This window comes from Chlorocebus sabaeus, chromosome 17 (assembly GCF_047675955.1).
Source record: "Chlorocebus sabaeus isolate Y175 chromosome 17, mChlSab1.0.hap1, whole genome shotgun sequence".
Taxonomy (NCBI): domain Eukaryota; kingdom Metazoa; phylum Chordata; class Mammalia; order Primates; family Cercopithecidae; genus Chlorocebus; species Chlorocebus sabaeus.
Window position 1 is genome coordinate 36,856,556 of NC_132920.1, and position 15,329 is coordinate 36,871,884.

Here is a 15,329-nt window from a genome sequence, read left to right on the forward strand (position 1 = left end):
GACTGTTCAACACAGGCAGGAAGCGAGGGCATGGGCAGGAACAATCCAGGAAGGCTTCCTGGGGGAGGTATTCTTAAGGTTGGCCTTGGAAAACAGGTGAGATGTTTATCAGCAGAAAGGAAGGATGGGGGAAAGGGTCCAGGTGAGAAGGATATGGAGTGGATGTGGCCTGAGAGTGGGAACATGGGGGACACACTTCAGCTTCTAGGAGGGCAAATGTGCCAGGAGCCTGGCACACAGTGGTTGTGGCTGAGAGAACATGTTCTGTGTGCAGGACGCAGGGTCGGATGGGGTGGTCATCCTTCTCCTGGGAAACAAGATGGACTGTGAGGAAGAACGGCAAGTGTCCACAGAAGCTGGGCAGCAACTGGCTCGGGTAAGCACTGGGGCATCAGCCCGTCTCTGCGTGTGGACCGGGCAGACGCCTCCCTGGCGGGTAGTGGATAGGCGTCATTTGACCTGGGCAGCCGAGAAGAACCCATGGCCCATTCCTGCCCCTGCCCCAACCAAAGGCCTGCTCAGAGCGAACAGCAGCCTGGCCGCCTCTGCCTCCCACACAGCCCCGGCCTCTGGAGATGTGCTTTAAGACCAAACCCGAGGCTGGAGTGGCGGGGGTGATACTGAACCTCATTGTTGAATTAGCACATTCCCACACCACGTCCCCACCTACATAAGAAAGAGCTTCGGAGTAAAAAGGTTTTAAAAGCTTTGCTTAAAATTCCCAATCAAATTTTAATTTTATCTCTGGTCTCTAATTAACGTGCTGCCTTCTAAGTTCTCCTATTTTAAGACTCAAATTCTCCCTTGGGATGATTACATCAAAAGCTCCACTGCCAGACAGTGAATACTATTTATTCATGAATAGCATTTAACCACATTCCAGAAAATCTGGAGAGAATAAAAATAGAGGGGAAAATCACTCCTCGCCCCACCTCTCACGCAACCCCTCTTGGCGTTTTCATACCGTATTTTCTTCCTGTTTCTCTTCCTACTTCCCATAAGTCGTGAGGTCATCATTGTGGCTCCTGCCTGAAAGGAATTTTTTTCTTTTTCTTTTTTCTTTTTTCTTTTTTTTTTTTTTTTTGAGCTGGAATCTTGCTCTGTCGCCCAGGCTGGAGTGCAGTGGCATGATCTCGGCTCACTGCAACCTCCGACTCCCAGGTTCAAGCGATTCTCCCACCTTAGCCTCCTTAGTAGCTGGGACTACAGAAGAGCGCCCCCAAGCCCAGCTAATTTTTGTATATTTAGTAGAGACAGGGTTTTGCCATGTTGGCCAGGCTGATCTGGAACTCCTGACCTCAAGTGATCTGCCTGCCTCAGCCTCCCAAAGTGCTGGGATTACAGGCGTGAGCCACTGTGCTCGGCCTTTTTCTTAAAAGTAGTAACTCAACCCTTTGACATAGTAATTTATCCTCTAGCAATTTATCCTAAGGGAAGACTCAGAAGTAATAATCCCTAAAGGAACACCTAATGGATACCCATGTATAACGTACAATCGCACATGTTTATATGAGGGCTTTCAAATATTATTTATAAGAACAAACATTTGGCAGCAATTGGTGGTTAAATTGTGGATGTTCATACGAAAGGTATTTGCCATTAAGAATCCCGTCTTGGAAAAATATTTAAGGTTGTGGGGAAAATGCTTACAATATAATAGAAAATCATATAAGCAGCTACAAATCTAGATATAGGTTAGGTTGAAACATATGAAATTGCTGATATTTGACTGGGGCATCCCAAAAATAGCAATTTCATCTGGTTTAATCTAACTGTACAGGACATTTAGCCCCCGCCCCATAAAAGGGTTATATAAAACAGAATGGCAATATCTACCCCAACGCTAACAGCAGTGGTTTAGATATTGAGCGTGTACTTTCTTATACTGTATCTTCCAATATTCTCCCAATGAAATATTTTTGAAATTAAAAAACATAACTAACATTTATAAAGTGTCTCCAGAGACCTTTCTCCAAGTTGGGATGCAGGCTTCCCACGCTACTCCGAAGGCTGTGAAGTGTCGTTTCAGTGCATTCTTTGACACCTTGGCCAGCCGGGGTGAAGGGACAGTGGGCAAAGGGCTTCAGCCAGGGATGGTGGCCCACGCTGAGATGGGGCTGTCCTGCTCGCCACTGAGGTCGGCTTAGGGATGCGTTGGGACTCTGATGGCCAGGACTTTAGCGGTGGGGTATGGCCTGGCCTTGCAGTTGTCTCTCCCAAGGCACATATGCCCCTCCTTGTCTGGCCTGCAGGAACTGGGGGTCTCTTTTGGGGAGTGCAGTGCCGCCTTGGGTCACAACATCCTGGAGCCTGTGGTAAACCTGGCCAGGTAAGTGCTGCCCACCCCCCACCCGCCCCATGCCGCGCCCCACCCCCACCCCCCACCGCCCCACCGAATCCTCTGGGACAGCTCCAGCCCCATTCTTGACTCCCAGTGGGACTGAAAGGCCCATTCTGAGGAAATGGGTCAGGGAAGCACCTAGTTAAAGACCTTGGCTCACCAGTCTGAGCGGGGAGAGAGAGCCCTGCACTGAGTCTCCTGATTCCAGCTCTGCCATTCCCTTTCGCTGAATCACTCCCCACAGGCACTTAGGCTCTCGGAGCCTCAGTTTTTTCATTTGCAAAGAGGGCTGAGAAAAGGAGTGTCTTTCTTCTGCTCCCAAACTTCTAGTAGCTTCCATGGATTTAAAATGAAATTCAAATGCTTTGCAACGGCCTGCAGCATCTCTAGTGCCATCTCCCGTACCCCTGCACACACACACACACATTCACTCACACCCACACAGACTCTAATTCTCTCACACATACACTCACACTCACACACACACACTCACTAAGTTCCAGCCACTCAGAGACTCCCTCCCTGATCACCCACCTCCCACCACTATTTTGGATCCCAGCCCCTGTTTGTGTCCTTCATGGCCCTTCCTGACACGACACATATTAATGGTATATGCATTTATCTGTTTTCTTGTTGTCCAGGAAGGCAGGGCCATGTCTGTTCTGTTCAGTCCCTCTCCCCATGCCTGGGACCCAGGTGCTCCAAAAACGAATACAGTGAGTGAGGGATGAGGGGAGCTAGATCAGATGGGCACCGTCTGGCATGCAGTAAATACATCATGAAGAAAGGGAGGGACTTCTTTTGCTTCCCCAGTCCCCAAGCTCTCTCTTGGCACTGAGCCATAGCCCTCTGCCCGGGATGCACCTCCCCCATCCTTTCTGCTGGCAAACCTTGTCCATGGCTCAGTTTTCAGTTCAGTCACCATCTCCTTCCTCCCCAGATCCCTCCAGGACCTGGTGTGAAGTCCCTGCATGCCTCCCCATCATTCCTGGGCTGCAGTCACCCCTTTTCCTGTCTGTCTCTCTCACTACTCAAGGGAGGGAAGAGTGGTTTCTCTGTCGTGGTCAGAGTCCTGCACAGTGCCTGGCACATAGTAGGCCAGAAAGAGAAGGTCAGAGTCTCAGGGACTCAATTCTTCTGGTCTCATGTGGAAAGCAGGGCAGAGGCAGAGCTGGTGTGGGGGTTGCGGGCGCAGCCTCCCAGCCCCCGGCTGCACCCATGGGCCCATCTATGCCGCCCCTAGGAGGTGAGAGAGAGGACTGATGCTCGGCATTGTCACATAGGTCACTGAGGATGCAAGAAGAAGGCCTGAAGGGCTCGCTGGTGGAGGTGACCCCCAAGAAGCAGCCCAAGAAATTCGGTTGTTGCTCCTGACCACTTGTCCTGTCCCGGGTAGGATGGACGCCCGCATGGTTTCCTGTCCCTCAGCTCCTGTTCTTCGTTCCTGGACAGCAACGAAACAGAGGACCAGCTTGGAGGTTCAGGAAAACCCTTCTCAAATCAGGACTCGGATCCCAAAGCAGGGCTGCATCACCTCTGCCTTTCAAACTCCAAAGGAGGGCTTTGTTGAGTGAACAAGACTTGGGGGGCAGGAGTACGGCAAAACTCTCCAAAGAAAGAAAAAGTCTGGAAAAACAACGTAAGGAAAATACACCAAAATATTGGCCACACATCTGTGGGTGATAAAATTATAGCGAGAATGTGTGTGGGGGGGTGTTACTTTCGATTTTACACATATTTGTATTTTCAGATTTTCAACAATAACGATATTCATTACATAATCAGAAAAAAAGAGATGAGGAGGAGGAGAGAAACTTTCCAAGGAGCTCCCTTGGGTGCTGCTGGCTCCTAATTGGTGTAACCTGTTAATCACCGCTCAGTGTTAGAGCGGTCCCTCTGTGCTCTGCCTGGCAGGGCGCTGTTGGCCTGGTCTCCCTCGCTATTTCTATTTACAAGGATGGGCTTTCTTCGGTTCCTGGGAAGAGTGATGATCCGAAGGCCTCTGATATGCCCTGATGCCCTCCTGTCTTGCAGAGCCCCGACCTCACTCCCTTTCCCCATGATACGAAACACACCTCACAGGGGTCACATTCGAGGGTCCCATCCCCTGCTCCAATGCCACGGTGTCCCCAAGCACAGGGCTTCGGCCTGAGTTGTCAGTCTCTGGATGTATTTGAAGGGCAACTAGGGTGTGGCTGGGGGTCCAAACAGCTGGGGAGCCTAGACTCAGAATCATTCACACACTCTTCTTTGGAGCTTTTGCAGAAGTTTCCGGAATTCCACAATATTCACCTCCTGAATGGCGGCTGCACCTTATCGGCCAGGGCTGGGGTTTCCGGTGCCCTCGGAGAGCTTGCTTTAGAGTCTTAGAGAGACTGCCATGGTCTGTGTTTGTGTGTCTGTCACATCTTACCATCATCACAAATTGAATAGACAACATGTGCCAGGCACTGAGTTTGTTTGATTGTTTTTTGAGACAGGGTCTCTTTCTGTTGCCCAGGCTGGAGTGCATTGGCGTGATCGCCACTCTCTGCAGCCTCAACTGTCTGGGCTCAAGTAATTCTCCTACCTCAGCCTCCCAAGTAGCTGGAACCACAGGCACGTGCCACCACACCTTGCTAATTTTTTAGTTATTTGCAAAGACAAGGTCTTGCTATGTTGCTTAGGCTGGTCTCAAACTCCTGGGCTCAAGTGATCCTCCCAATGTGCTGGGATGACAGGCGTGAGCCACCGCCCCCAGCCTGAGTTTGGTATTTTGTAATCCTTCAGGTACTGGGGAATTTCCTGGCTGAATCAATGGAAACCCCATAGAGGGACAAGCAAAGACAGTTCAAGGAACAGAGTTAGAGAGAGAATGAAGGAGAAAGAGGGAACAACAGAGGCCTGTTGAATCACACAGTCTTAGACCCTGGCCCCAACCCCTCTTCTCAGTTCTGAAAGGAACGTCTCAGCAGCAGTGAGCCTTCCCTCACTAGAGGCACACAAGCAGAAGCTAGGTAATACTTGGCAAAAGGTGAGGTAGAGAAGATCCCAGCATCGGAATCCACCAAAGTTGGATTAGATTCCCTTAACGGACCCCATTCAACCTCCAGACTCCAAGTGGATGATTCCCACGGTCCAGCTGATACTTTTTTTCTTTTTTTCTTTTTTTTTTTTTTGAGACGGAGTCTCACACTGTCGCCAGGCTGGAGTGCAGTGGTGCAATCTTGGCTCACTGCAACCTCTGCCTCCTGGGTTCACGCCCTTCTCCTGCCTCAGCCTCCCGAGTAGCTGGGACTACAGGCACCCGCCACCATGCCCGGCTAATTTTTTGTGTTTTTAGTAGAGACGGGGTTTCACCATGTTGGCTAGGATGGTCTCGATCTCCTGACCTCATGAACTGCACACCTCAGCCTCCCAAAGTGCTGGGATTACAGGCGTGAGCCACCGCGCCCGGCCCTCTAGCTGATTCTTTTACTGGGCGCTTCACTGATCCTTTTTTACCCCAATGTCTTCTCCCATCTCAGGTCCCCTCCCACGGCCCACAAGCCTACCCCTGAACTGAGCAGTTTCTAGACTGTGGTGTGCTCAGAGAGAGAGGGGTGTGGTCTGGAGTGAGTGATGCTGGCCCTGGGTGAGGATGGGAGACAGGTCCTGTAGTTGCTAATGGCTCTTTCTCTGGGGCCCAGGGACCTGGCAGGCACCAACATCTCTGTCCTGTGGGCCAGGGAGTTAATGAGGCAGATAGGCAGGGTGTGATTCCTGGGAGAGGCAGTAGAGCAGACATAGCCCCTGTCGTTTGGGGGCCTGGTCCAGGAGCGGCCCCCAGGCCTCCCCATTTCATCTCAGCTCTACTCTGGCCTCAGACAACTCAGATTCCCAGGAGGTGGAGTTCTGGGAGAAACTGCACACTGCCCAGAACCCTGTTTTGGCTTTCTTGGGCCAGATCCACCTGCTGGGCAGGGCACAACTGTGCAAGGACCACCAGCCTTTCCTACTGTCAAAGGGCTCACAAACTAGAGAACAGGACCCAGAAACCTCAGAGTAGCATACAGCAGGCAACGACAGCAGCAGGAGAAACTTGAGGTAGACTTCAGAGTGAACTTCCAGGCAAGTGGTGAGTTCTTGGGGCATGTCAGCCAAGGGGGCTCTGGCTTAGGCTTAGCCAGAGTCTGATTAAGAAAAGGAGGGTGGGACTGGGCTGATGGGACTCAGGCTGCTGAGTGAGAAGGGAGGGCAGGGGGAGAGAAGGAAGGCTGGGCAGGAGCTCTAAGAGAAGAGGGCTTTTTGGAACTGAGGGGGAGCAGGGGCAGAATGACATCCCTCCTTTACCCAGTGCCTACCGCATGCCAGGCACTGTTCTGAGCACTTAGCTCTTGTTACTTCATTTAGCCCTCACACCATCAGGCGTTCCCCAATCTTACAGAAGAGGAGAGTACTGCATAGGGAGGCTGAGTAACTTCTCCATAGTCACGTAGCAAGTAAGTGCTGGAAACGGTGTTAAACCCAAATGCCGGTACCCACAGACTTAGCCCTGAAGTTATGCAACTGCTTACGGGAAAATGTGGATGCTTCCGGGAAGCAGGGGCCAGGTCCCTGAAGCCTCGTATTGCTCCCTGCCAATTCCTCTCCAGTAATAGTCCATGTCATTGGTGGGTGTGGACCAGGAAAAAGTGACAAAAAGGCAGTGACAAATGCCAGGAAAGTGGCTGGAGGACAGCCTTCATCCAGGACAGGTCCTTCATTTCCCCTCCTCCTGCAGTCCCGGGAGCCGGTGGGGCCTGGGAGGGTGGTCGACATCAGAATTCACAGAGGCCCCCTCTCCAGTCCCTCCTCAGCTGCCCTCAGGCACGTTGCTGCCCTGGGGCCCCAGAGACCAAGCTAAGTCCCCCAGGCTGGGGCTCTGCAGGAGGGACTCAGAGACTCCTTCAAACCTGGCTTTGAGCCTGCAGGAGAAGGGTGTCTCCAGTCCCCACCCCAGTGTGGGAGAAAAGGGGAGGGCAACTCCAATGAGGACTCCTCTGCTGTGTCTTGTTTGCTGCTGGATTCCCGGAACCTGGTCCAGAGCAAATGCTCAGGAAATATGTACTGAATTAGCAGGCAAGCCTCTCTCCAGCTAAAGCTCCCGGGCCCTGGCCTGGCCTGCAGGGCGGCCAGTGGTGACGTCAGCCACTAGGCTGACTCTAGTATGTCTACACTCCATCTTCTAGCCAGAGTCCTCCCAGTCGGGGGCTCCCCCTGCCCTTAACATGTGGGACACAGTTGGGGTGAGGAGAAAGGTCTGACCGCTGGGCGCAGACTCCCCCATCCTGCCAGGGGCCTGCACAGCATAACCTAGAGGGCGGTGATTCCCAAGCTGATCTGCCCTTCGAATTATTTGGGATCTTTCAAAAATGCCAAAGCCCAGACCAACTATGTCATGTCTCTGGGGGTGGGACCCAGGTTTCTGTATTTGTGAAATTCCCCAGGTGGTCCCAATGTGCAGAGATGCTTGGGAACCACTGGGAGGGGCTTCACACCTTCTCAAAGCCCTTTCAGACCCACTTTCCCATTTGAACCTCAGATTAAACCTGCTTGTTTCACAGGGCAGGGTTTTGTCAAAAAATAGATACATGTGTGTATGTACGTATGCACATATGTATTTATCAGATTATGAAAGCAATGTGTACTCCTTGCAGAAATTTTAGAAGTAAATTTTAAAGAAGAAAATGAAAATTATCCTAGTCTTATCACTTATGACAGTTACTATCGACATCTGTTTTATTTCTTTTATTTCCTTGCTTTCTTACAGCTGAGGAAACTGAGGTAGATAAACATTAAGTAACTCTCCCAGGGGCCAGGGGGAGAGGCTTAGGCCTGTAATCCCAGCACTTTAGGAGGCTGAGGCATGAGAATCACTTGAACCCAGGAGGTGGAGTTTGCAGTGAGTCAAGATCTCGCTCCAGCCTGGGTGATAGAGTGAGACTCTGTTTCTAAATAAATAAATAAATAACTCCCGGGGTACTGGAGCTAGCAAGTAGCGGAGGCAGGATTTGAACCCAGGGCACTGATGGAGTCCATCCCATGGGGTTGTCATGAGGTCTGCAGGGGCTAATGTGTGCCAAGGACAGGCATGCATCTGGGCCCACTACATGTAGGGGTCTGTGAGAAAAGGAGGCTCAGCAGGAACGGGGAAGGCGGCCTTTGGGGCTGACTGGTTTCTACTTTGTCCTTGTGTGTCTGAAACAGGAGAATGGAGCCCAATGCCACGTTTGACACGCAGCTCACGGCCACACCTGAGTGACTGCTCCGACTCATCTTTGCCGGGGTCTGTGGCCTTGTCCTGCTGGTGGGGCTGTAGGCTAATGGGCTCATGCTGCTAGTAGTGGGCTGGGACCTGGGCGCCCCCCACCCGCTCCACACCCTGACCCGAAACCTCATGGTGAACATCACGCTATCTGACCTGCTCTTCGTGGCCTGCGTGGTGCCTGTGCTGCTGCTGAGTTTCCTGCAGCACGACTGGTGGCTGGGCCTTGCCATCTGCACCATTAGCCACCATGTTCTGCACCTTCTATAGCATGGTGGCCACGGCTCTCCTGCACCACGTGGCTGTGGCCCTGCCTGGCCTGGACTTCCCAGCCGGCTGGGGCAGCTGCTTGCTGCTCTGTGGGGCCACGTGCGCCCTGGGCCTTACCGCATCCCTGCCCCACTGGCTGTTCCAGAGGGTGGCAGTGGAGGAGGAGACAGTGGGGGGTCCCGAGACCCAGGCCTGCCTCTTGCTCCTGAACCCTGCTGGGACCTCCTGCTACTTCAGCCTGCTGGGAGCCCTGGCCTTCCTGCCATGCATGCTGGGGCTGGGCTGCTCTTTCAGCCACATGGGCTGGCTCCTGTGGACACAGCCCCGAGGTCCCATGGGAGAGAGCATCCAGGAGCATCAAGAGAACACAGGGCTCATCCTTGTGGTGCTGGTGGTTTCTGTGCTGATGTGGGGGCCCTGCTCCGTGCTGGGCTACGTGGCAGCCATGGGCCACCTGCCTGCCACACCAGCTGCTTTTGTAGCCTCCAGTCTCTGCACCATCCTGGCCTATTCCAATTGCGCTGTCAGCCCTATCCTCTGCTTCTACCTCTCCCGCCCCTTCCGGCAGGACTCAGGGACCTCTTCTGCAGGCTGATGACGGCCAGGCATCCCGGAGATGTGGAAGTGGCAGCCACAGTGATGGTGACTGTCCAGCCTGGCCATGACAGGGCCCCAGGAGGCCTGTGGGGCCTGGCAGGGGTCTAAGAGTATAGGCTGATGGATGGGCTGAGACTCAAAGGAGATGGGAAGACCCTTAGAGACCTGACAGCCCACCCCCTCTATTTTACCAGTGGAGAGACTGAGACTCAGAGGGCAGAGGGCCCAACCAAGGTCACAAGGCAACTAAATGGCTCAGTGAGAGCTCACATCTCTAGGTAACCAGGTGGATCCTCCCACTCCACCTTCAGGCTCAGATACCTGTAGGCTCCACTGCTCTCTAATTGTGTGATCTTGAGCCTCTGTGTCTCGGTGTTCTCATCTGGAAAATGGGATGACGATAGTACATACCTTCTTCACAGGGTTGTTATGAAGATGAATTTAAACACATGTAAAGTGCTTAGAAAGATGCTTAGTAAGTGCATATGTGTGCTGGTCATGGCTACTATTACTATTTTATTTGTATTAATTCAGGGGCATTTGAGGTGAGTGGACAAGAGGAAGGCAGAGGGGCTTCCAAAGGCAGAGAAGTAGGTGGAGAATGATCTGGGGGGTAACAGCCTACGGTCCTTAATCCTGAAGGCTAGGATATTAAGTAGGGGGAGCAGAGGACCAGCCACAGCCTGGGCAGTGAGCTCAGAGGCGGGACAGCCTTTCCTCTCTCTGCCCACCCCTCCAGCTCTGTTCCACACACCCCTCAGTCCAATAGCGGGACAAAAATCCAGTCAACCATGCAGCCATGAGTCTGGGACTGGGAATGTCTGAAGCCCTCCTTTCTTCCCTGTGGCTTCTCTTCCTGAAGCACCTGGGGCAGGGATCCCTTTCAGAGCCCTTTTCTTCTCTCCAGAGCCCAATTTGAGGTCCCCATCTTTCCCACCCTCGGTGCCCTCCCTCTGGCCTGCTCAGGGCAGGCCTCAGTCTTCTGTGTTGGCCTGGAAACCCGGGAGATTGTCTCTACTGAAATTCCCAAGACAGCACGTTCTGCTTGGTGACGGTGTTACCAGCGAAACACACACACACACACACACACACACACACACACACAGACTCTGTGATACAAAGCTTGAGAAACGTTGGGTTGAACCAGATCAAACTGGTCCCTTTGCTGTAGGACTTAACAGAGCCTTGAATACCCAAAAGGCCACTGAGACTCTCGAGAGGGAAGCACAGCAGGCAGGTTCCCAAGCTCCACACCTTGGAAAAGAATCCACGAGATGCTACGGTGTCGGGCACAGCAAAGATGCTCTTGGCATCCCGTCCCGCCCCAGCAGTGGCTCTGCACCTCAGTCCCTCTGCCAGGCAAGCACCCTCTCCTGACGCTTTCCCATGGCCCCTGTGGTGAGGTGACATGAGCTGCTGGTTATGGGAACTTCCCTCCTTCCAAGCTGTGACCCCACCCTGTTCCCACTCAAAGCGTATCAGAATGTAAGTCACAGGGGCATGTAATTATAGGGACAACCGTGAATCAGCACCCATTTACTATAAAATCATAAGAAGTAAACAAGTCCCAAACTTTGGTATAATTAGTTCCAAATTTCTTGTGATGTTTAGGGTGGGAATGGCTGCCTGGAGGGCTAATCTGGGAACAAACTTGCCCAGAGAAGGGAGAAATCCCCTTTTGCTATGATCCCTGGTCCCTCATGGCCACAGGGATTTACATGTGAAGAAGAACAAGAGGAAAACAGTGTTTCTTGGGCACCTAAAATGCAGTGGGTCCTGGGTGCATGTCACATACGTCACATGCAACCTTATGTACTCGTCACTCTGGCCACGCGATGACCCTACAAGGGTGGGGGTGGTGGTGATGACCCCACTGCACAGGGGACGCCAGACTCCTCATGGCACAGTGACTCTGGTGCCCATAGATTACCCAGCACCTGATGGCTTGGCCTCAGTACGCCATGGTTGTAGGATTTCCTCGCTCACTGCCTGAGAGCAGGGCACCCCTGAGGGTGCAATTCTGTGTGTGCATCTCCAGCATGGTCTCCAATGCCTGAGTGGGGTCTGGCACTCATGTTTGGTAAATACTTGTTGAGAGATGAGTGAATGAGTGATCAAATGCAATAAAGCAATCCATTTATTTTAGAGGAAATTCTGATGATGTTACTCACTTCTCTCACCTCCTTAATGGCTTCCCATTTCACTCAGTAAATGCCAAAGGCCTCATCATGGCCTACATGGCCCACGCATTCTGGGTTCTTCACCTCTCCAACCCCATCTCTAGCACTTTCCCTTCCTGCACTCAGCTCCAGCCACACCTGCCTCGCTCTCCTGCAAACGCACCAAGGATGCTCCTACCACAGGGCCTTTGTACCTGCTGGTCCCTCTACTTAGAGCCCCTTTCCCCCAGATATCAGCGTGGCTCCCTGTCTCACTTCCTGGGGGTTCGCCTCAACCATGACCTCCTCTGAGAGGCCCTCTCCAACCACCTCATGGAACACATCACCCTCCTCCCTCATGTGTCTTTAGAATTCTTGCCACCACCTGAAATGATGTTACTAGCCTATTTGTTGATGTGTTTGCTATGTCTCTCCCATACTAACTGTGTGTGTGTTGTAAGCTCTGTGCGGGGACAGGGCCTGTGCTTTGTTCATGGCTGCATCCTCCATGCCTAGCACAGAGCGTGGCACGTGGCCTTTGCTTGTAAATCCTACTGAACCAAGCAATTGAAGGAGCCACAGAGGAGAAGGTGGACCCTGTCAAACAGCAACGTCAGTGCTATTTTTCAGAGAAGAAAGAAAAACATCATGCTTTACTAAAAGAACCAAATTTACTTCAGTTTAAGGCAAATTCCGCACAGAGACTGTCTCAGAGACGGGCACAGAACCAGACACCGTAGAAACACCACCACCATGCATGACGGGGAAGCAGAGGCAGGCAGAAGACGGGGGCCTGGCCTGCACCAGGCACGGAGAGGTCAGTGGGCTGAGGAGCTCCATGCGGCAACAGGGACTGGCATGCATGACCTGCTCCCCGAGTGGGCAAAGGCGGCTGGGTGGGCCGAGGAGGGAGATCCCCTTCTTCCCCACCTTTCCCACAGCAGGGGCAGCGCTCAGGCTCAGATGCCAGAGCCCAAGGCTGAAGGACTAGGGTGTGTTTGGGGTGATGGGATGGAACAGGGTGACACAAAAGCCAAGGCGGCCTCGGGTAGGGTCACATCAGTTAGGAGTAGGATGTGGGGGAGCTGGGCATGGGATGAATGACCCTCAGGATGTCAGATCTAAAGGAAAACCTGGGGCCATCTGGTCAACCCTCTTGTCATACAGACATGGACACTGAGGCCCAAAAGGTAGAAGGGCCTTGCTTGGGTTCCCACATTAGGCAGTGGGGGGAGGCAGGGCTCAAACCCAGGGCTCCTGTCTCCTAGCCTCATGGGATACAGGGCAAAGAGCAGGGGCAGTGTGGGAGCATGGGGCTGAGCCACTCCTTACTCAGGCCTCCAGGTGGGCAGAGGCGTGGGCATCGAGGGCCCTGGGAAGCCTCTGGAGGGAGGAGGGGATTCCTGAAACCAGGAGTCAACCGTGGAAGTGCCTGTGGGCCCACACCAGGGAGAGGCCTCCACAGGCTGTGTGTCTAGAACTTGCATCGTACTGAGCTCAAGAGGCACCAGAAAGGGCTCTGTGCTGGGCAGCCTCCACTTCAGGCCCATCACATGGCTGACGGTCCATGATGACAGCACCCCGTGGGTCCCCGGGGCTCCCAATGCATCCAGTGTCCCTGGGAGGGGCACATGTTCAGGCCTTCCTGCAAACCCATCAGCTTCATGGGGTTCACTGGAAATTGGGCACAGGATAGACCACAGGGCGGGGGTCAGTGATAGTAGACACCATGGGTGGATGGGACGGAGATGGGGGGCTGGAGGAGGCCGAGCCCAGGCTTCAGGGTGACAGGGAAGCAAATAGGATTGCCGGGGGTGGGCGACAGGGACCCCAGTCACCCCTATTGTTTACACCTTCCTGACTGGGCTAGAGCCAGGTACTGGTGAAGAAGAGAAGGGCTAGGTCCCTGTGTACCCCGCTGTCACCTGTGTGCCCCTAACTCCCTGGGTCTGGGCAATAAGTGAGGCCAAGAAATTGAGGAGGGGGTCTTCAGAAGTCCCACCCCTTGGCAGCCTCCCAGGCACACAGATATCCCAAAGGCCGGGAAGGCCAACTTCGGGGAGTCTGGGACCCCGGCCTCCTGTTCACCTGGCCTCTCCCAGGCCCCAGCCACCTGCCTGCTGAGACCAGGTTCAGATGTGTGTGTGCAGGGGGGACGCAGGGGGCGTGCGGGCTGGGGACTGCGAGGGCGAGTGGGTTGGTGCTGCGGGTGGAGGACGTGGGCGAATGCCCTGTGCCTTCATGTAGGACACCAGTTGGTCAGGGATCTCTGCCAGCACGTCTCGGGCCAGGCGGGCCATGCTCAGCACGTGGTTGCCTGTGCGGTCCACGTAGTCCCGGAAGGGTACAAACTGGCAAACGGGAGGGCAGGGTCAGGCAGTGCCTCCTGTGGGACCCTGGTCCCCAAAATCTCCAGGCCTGGGGTTGCATCCCCACTCCCCTCCCAGCCTCTGCTTACTGGACTCAATCTCCCCATCTTTGTGAATGACCTGAGGGACTGTATCCCCCAACTCCCTGGGTTTGGGCAGTAAGTAACTACAGTCATAGTCACTATTCTTTCATTCACTCGACAAATACTGAGCCCTAGTCCACACCAGGACACACCATGGAACAAGATTTCTCCACCTCGGCACTAAGCACAGCACTCAGTAGGTGCTTCCGAAATACCAACTGAATCCCTGACTTCTGGGGCATGTGCCCTCCTGGGTCTCCCCCGACCTGTCCAGCAGAGCCCTCTCTCTCTCTGGCCTCTCTTCATTCCTTTTCTCTCTGGGGCTAATCTGGCCAATGCCTAATGCCAGGCTTCTTCCCAGAGGGTGCCCTCCATCCTGAGCGCCTCCTCCGGTTCACTCCTGCCTCCAGGCCTTGGCATGGGCTGGTCCCACCTCCCGGGTTGTCCTTGCTCTGGTTTCCAGCCCCCTGTGTTTGGTCTCCACCCCTGGGATACTGGGCCCCAATTTTTAAGACAAGGGGGTATGGAGGATGTCAGCTTTGTCTTCTGCATCTCCTAAGCACTAGGGCTTCCTCTGCAGGGGATGAGTGGGGGAAGTGCTTGCGGAGGGTGCATTCTTCCGCGTGACTGCATGGAAATTCCCTGAGGACAAAGATCTTTCTGCTCATTATATTTGCATCCTTCATGGAGATGCTTACATTGATTCAGTTAACCAAGCAATGCCCATTCTTGGAGAAGGCTGTAGCAACGCTAAAGACACTGCCTCGGCCTTCAAGGGGCAGAAAAAAAACAGAACGAGGCTGACCATAGAGGCCTGGGGGCTGAGGAAGGGCTGGCAGAGGGTTCTGGCCTCTGGCTGGGCACCCACAATGTTAGGAGTGTGTCCCAGGCATGACAGAGAGGGGCCCAGCCCGGAGCACAGCATGGCTGAGGAGGGACTCCTACTCCCTTTGGTGACGACTGGGGCACTTTGGGGCTCTCGGTGCCTCCCTCCCAGGCCCTTCCCCAGGGAAGCCCCCAAAGGGGGTGTGAGGTCCGCCTGGCTAGAGGGACTCTTGAATTTCCCGTGGGGCAGGCAAAGTCTGGGCTTCACCTGGACAATGTCGCGTTCAGCCAGCTTCCCCCGGGAGGAGATCCGCACGTCGTCACCATCCAGCTCCACCATGGCTGTAAGGGGAGCAGTGTCATGTGGGGGTGAGATTAATGGTGGACCCCTGGGCCTGGCAGGAGAGTGGACTTGTCCTT

The 15,329-nt window shown here is 53.8% G+C and overlaps 2 protein-coding genes and 1 pseudogene across 9 annotated transcripts in view; 2 read left to right on the top strand and 1 right to left on the bottom strand.

The window, feature by feature from the left end:
* Positions 1–5,369, top strand: part of RAB44 (RAB44, member RAS oncogene family) — a 36,105-nt gene extending 30,736 nt beyond the window's left edge. Inside the window, exons 12-14 of the mRNA XM_007972774.3 lie at positions 275–376; positions 2,253–2,329; positions 3,625–5,369. Of these exons, the coding sequence (XP_007970965.3) occupies positions 275–376; positions 2,253–2,329; positions 3,625–3,715 (270 nt within the window). The 3' untranslated portion in view covers positions 3,716–5,369. The remainder of the gene's footprint in view (positions 1–274; positions 377–2,252; positions 2,330–3,624) is intronic.
* Positions 5,370–8,552: 3,183 nt separating this feature from the next.
* On the top strand, positions 8,553–9,471 carry LOC103221581 (galanin receptor type 1-like; annotated as a pseudogene).
* A 2,813-nt stretch (positions 9,472–12,284) lies between these two features.
* CPNE5 (copine 5) overlaps positions 12,285–15,329 on the bottom strand; it is a 96,307-nt gene continuing 93,262 nt past the window's right edge. For 6 of the 8 annotated variants that reach the window (XM_038006019.2, XM_038006021.2, XM_038006020.2 and 3 more), the window contains one exon: positions 13,992–15,251. In XM_038006019.2, the coding sequence (XP_037861947.1) occupies positions 14,779–15,251 (473 nt within the window). In that variant the 3' untranslated portion in view covers positions 13,992–14,778. The other 2 variants (XM_007972770.3, XM_007972772.3) reach the window with 1 other exon arrangement.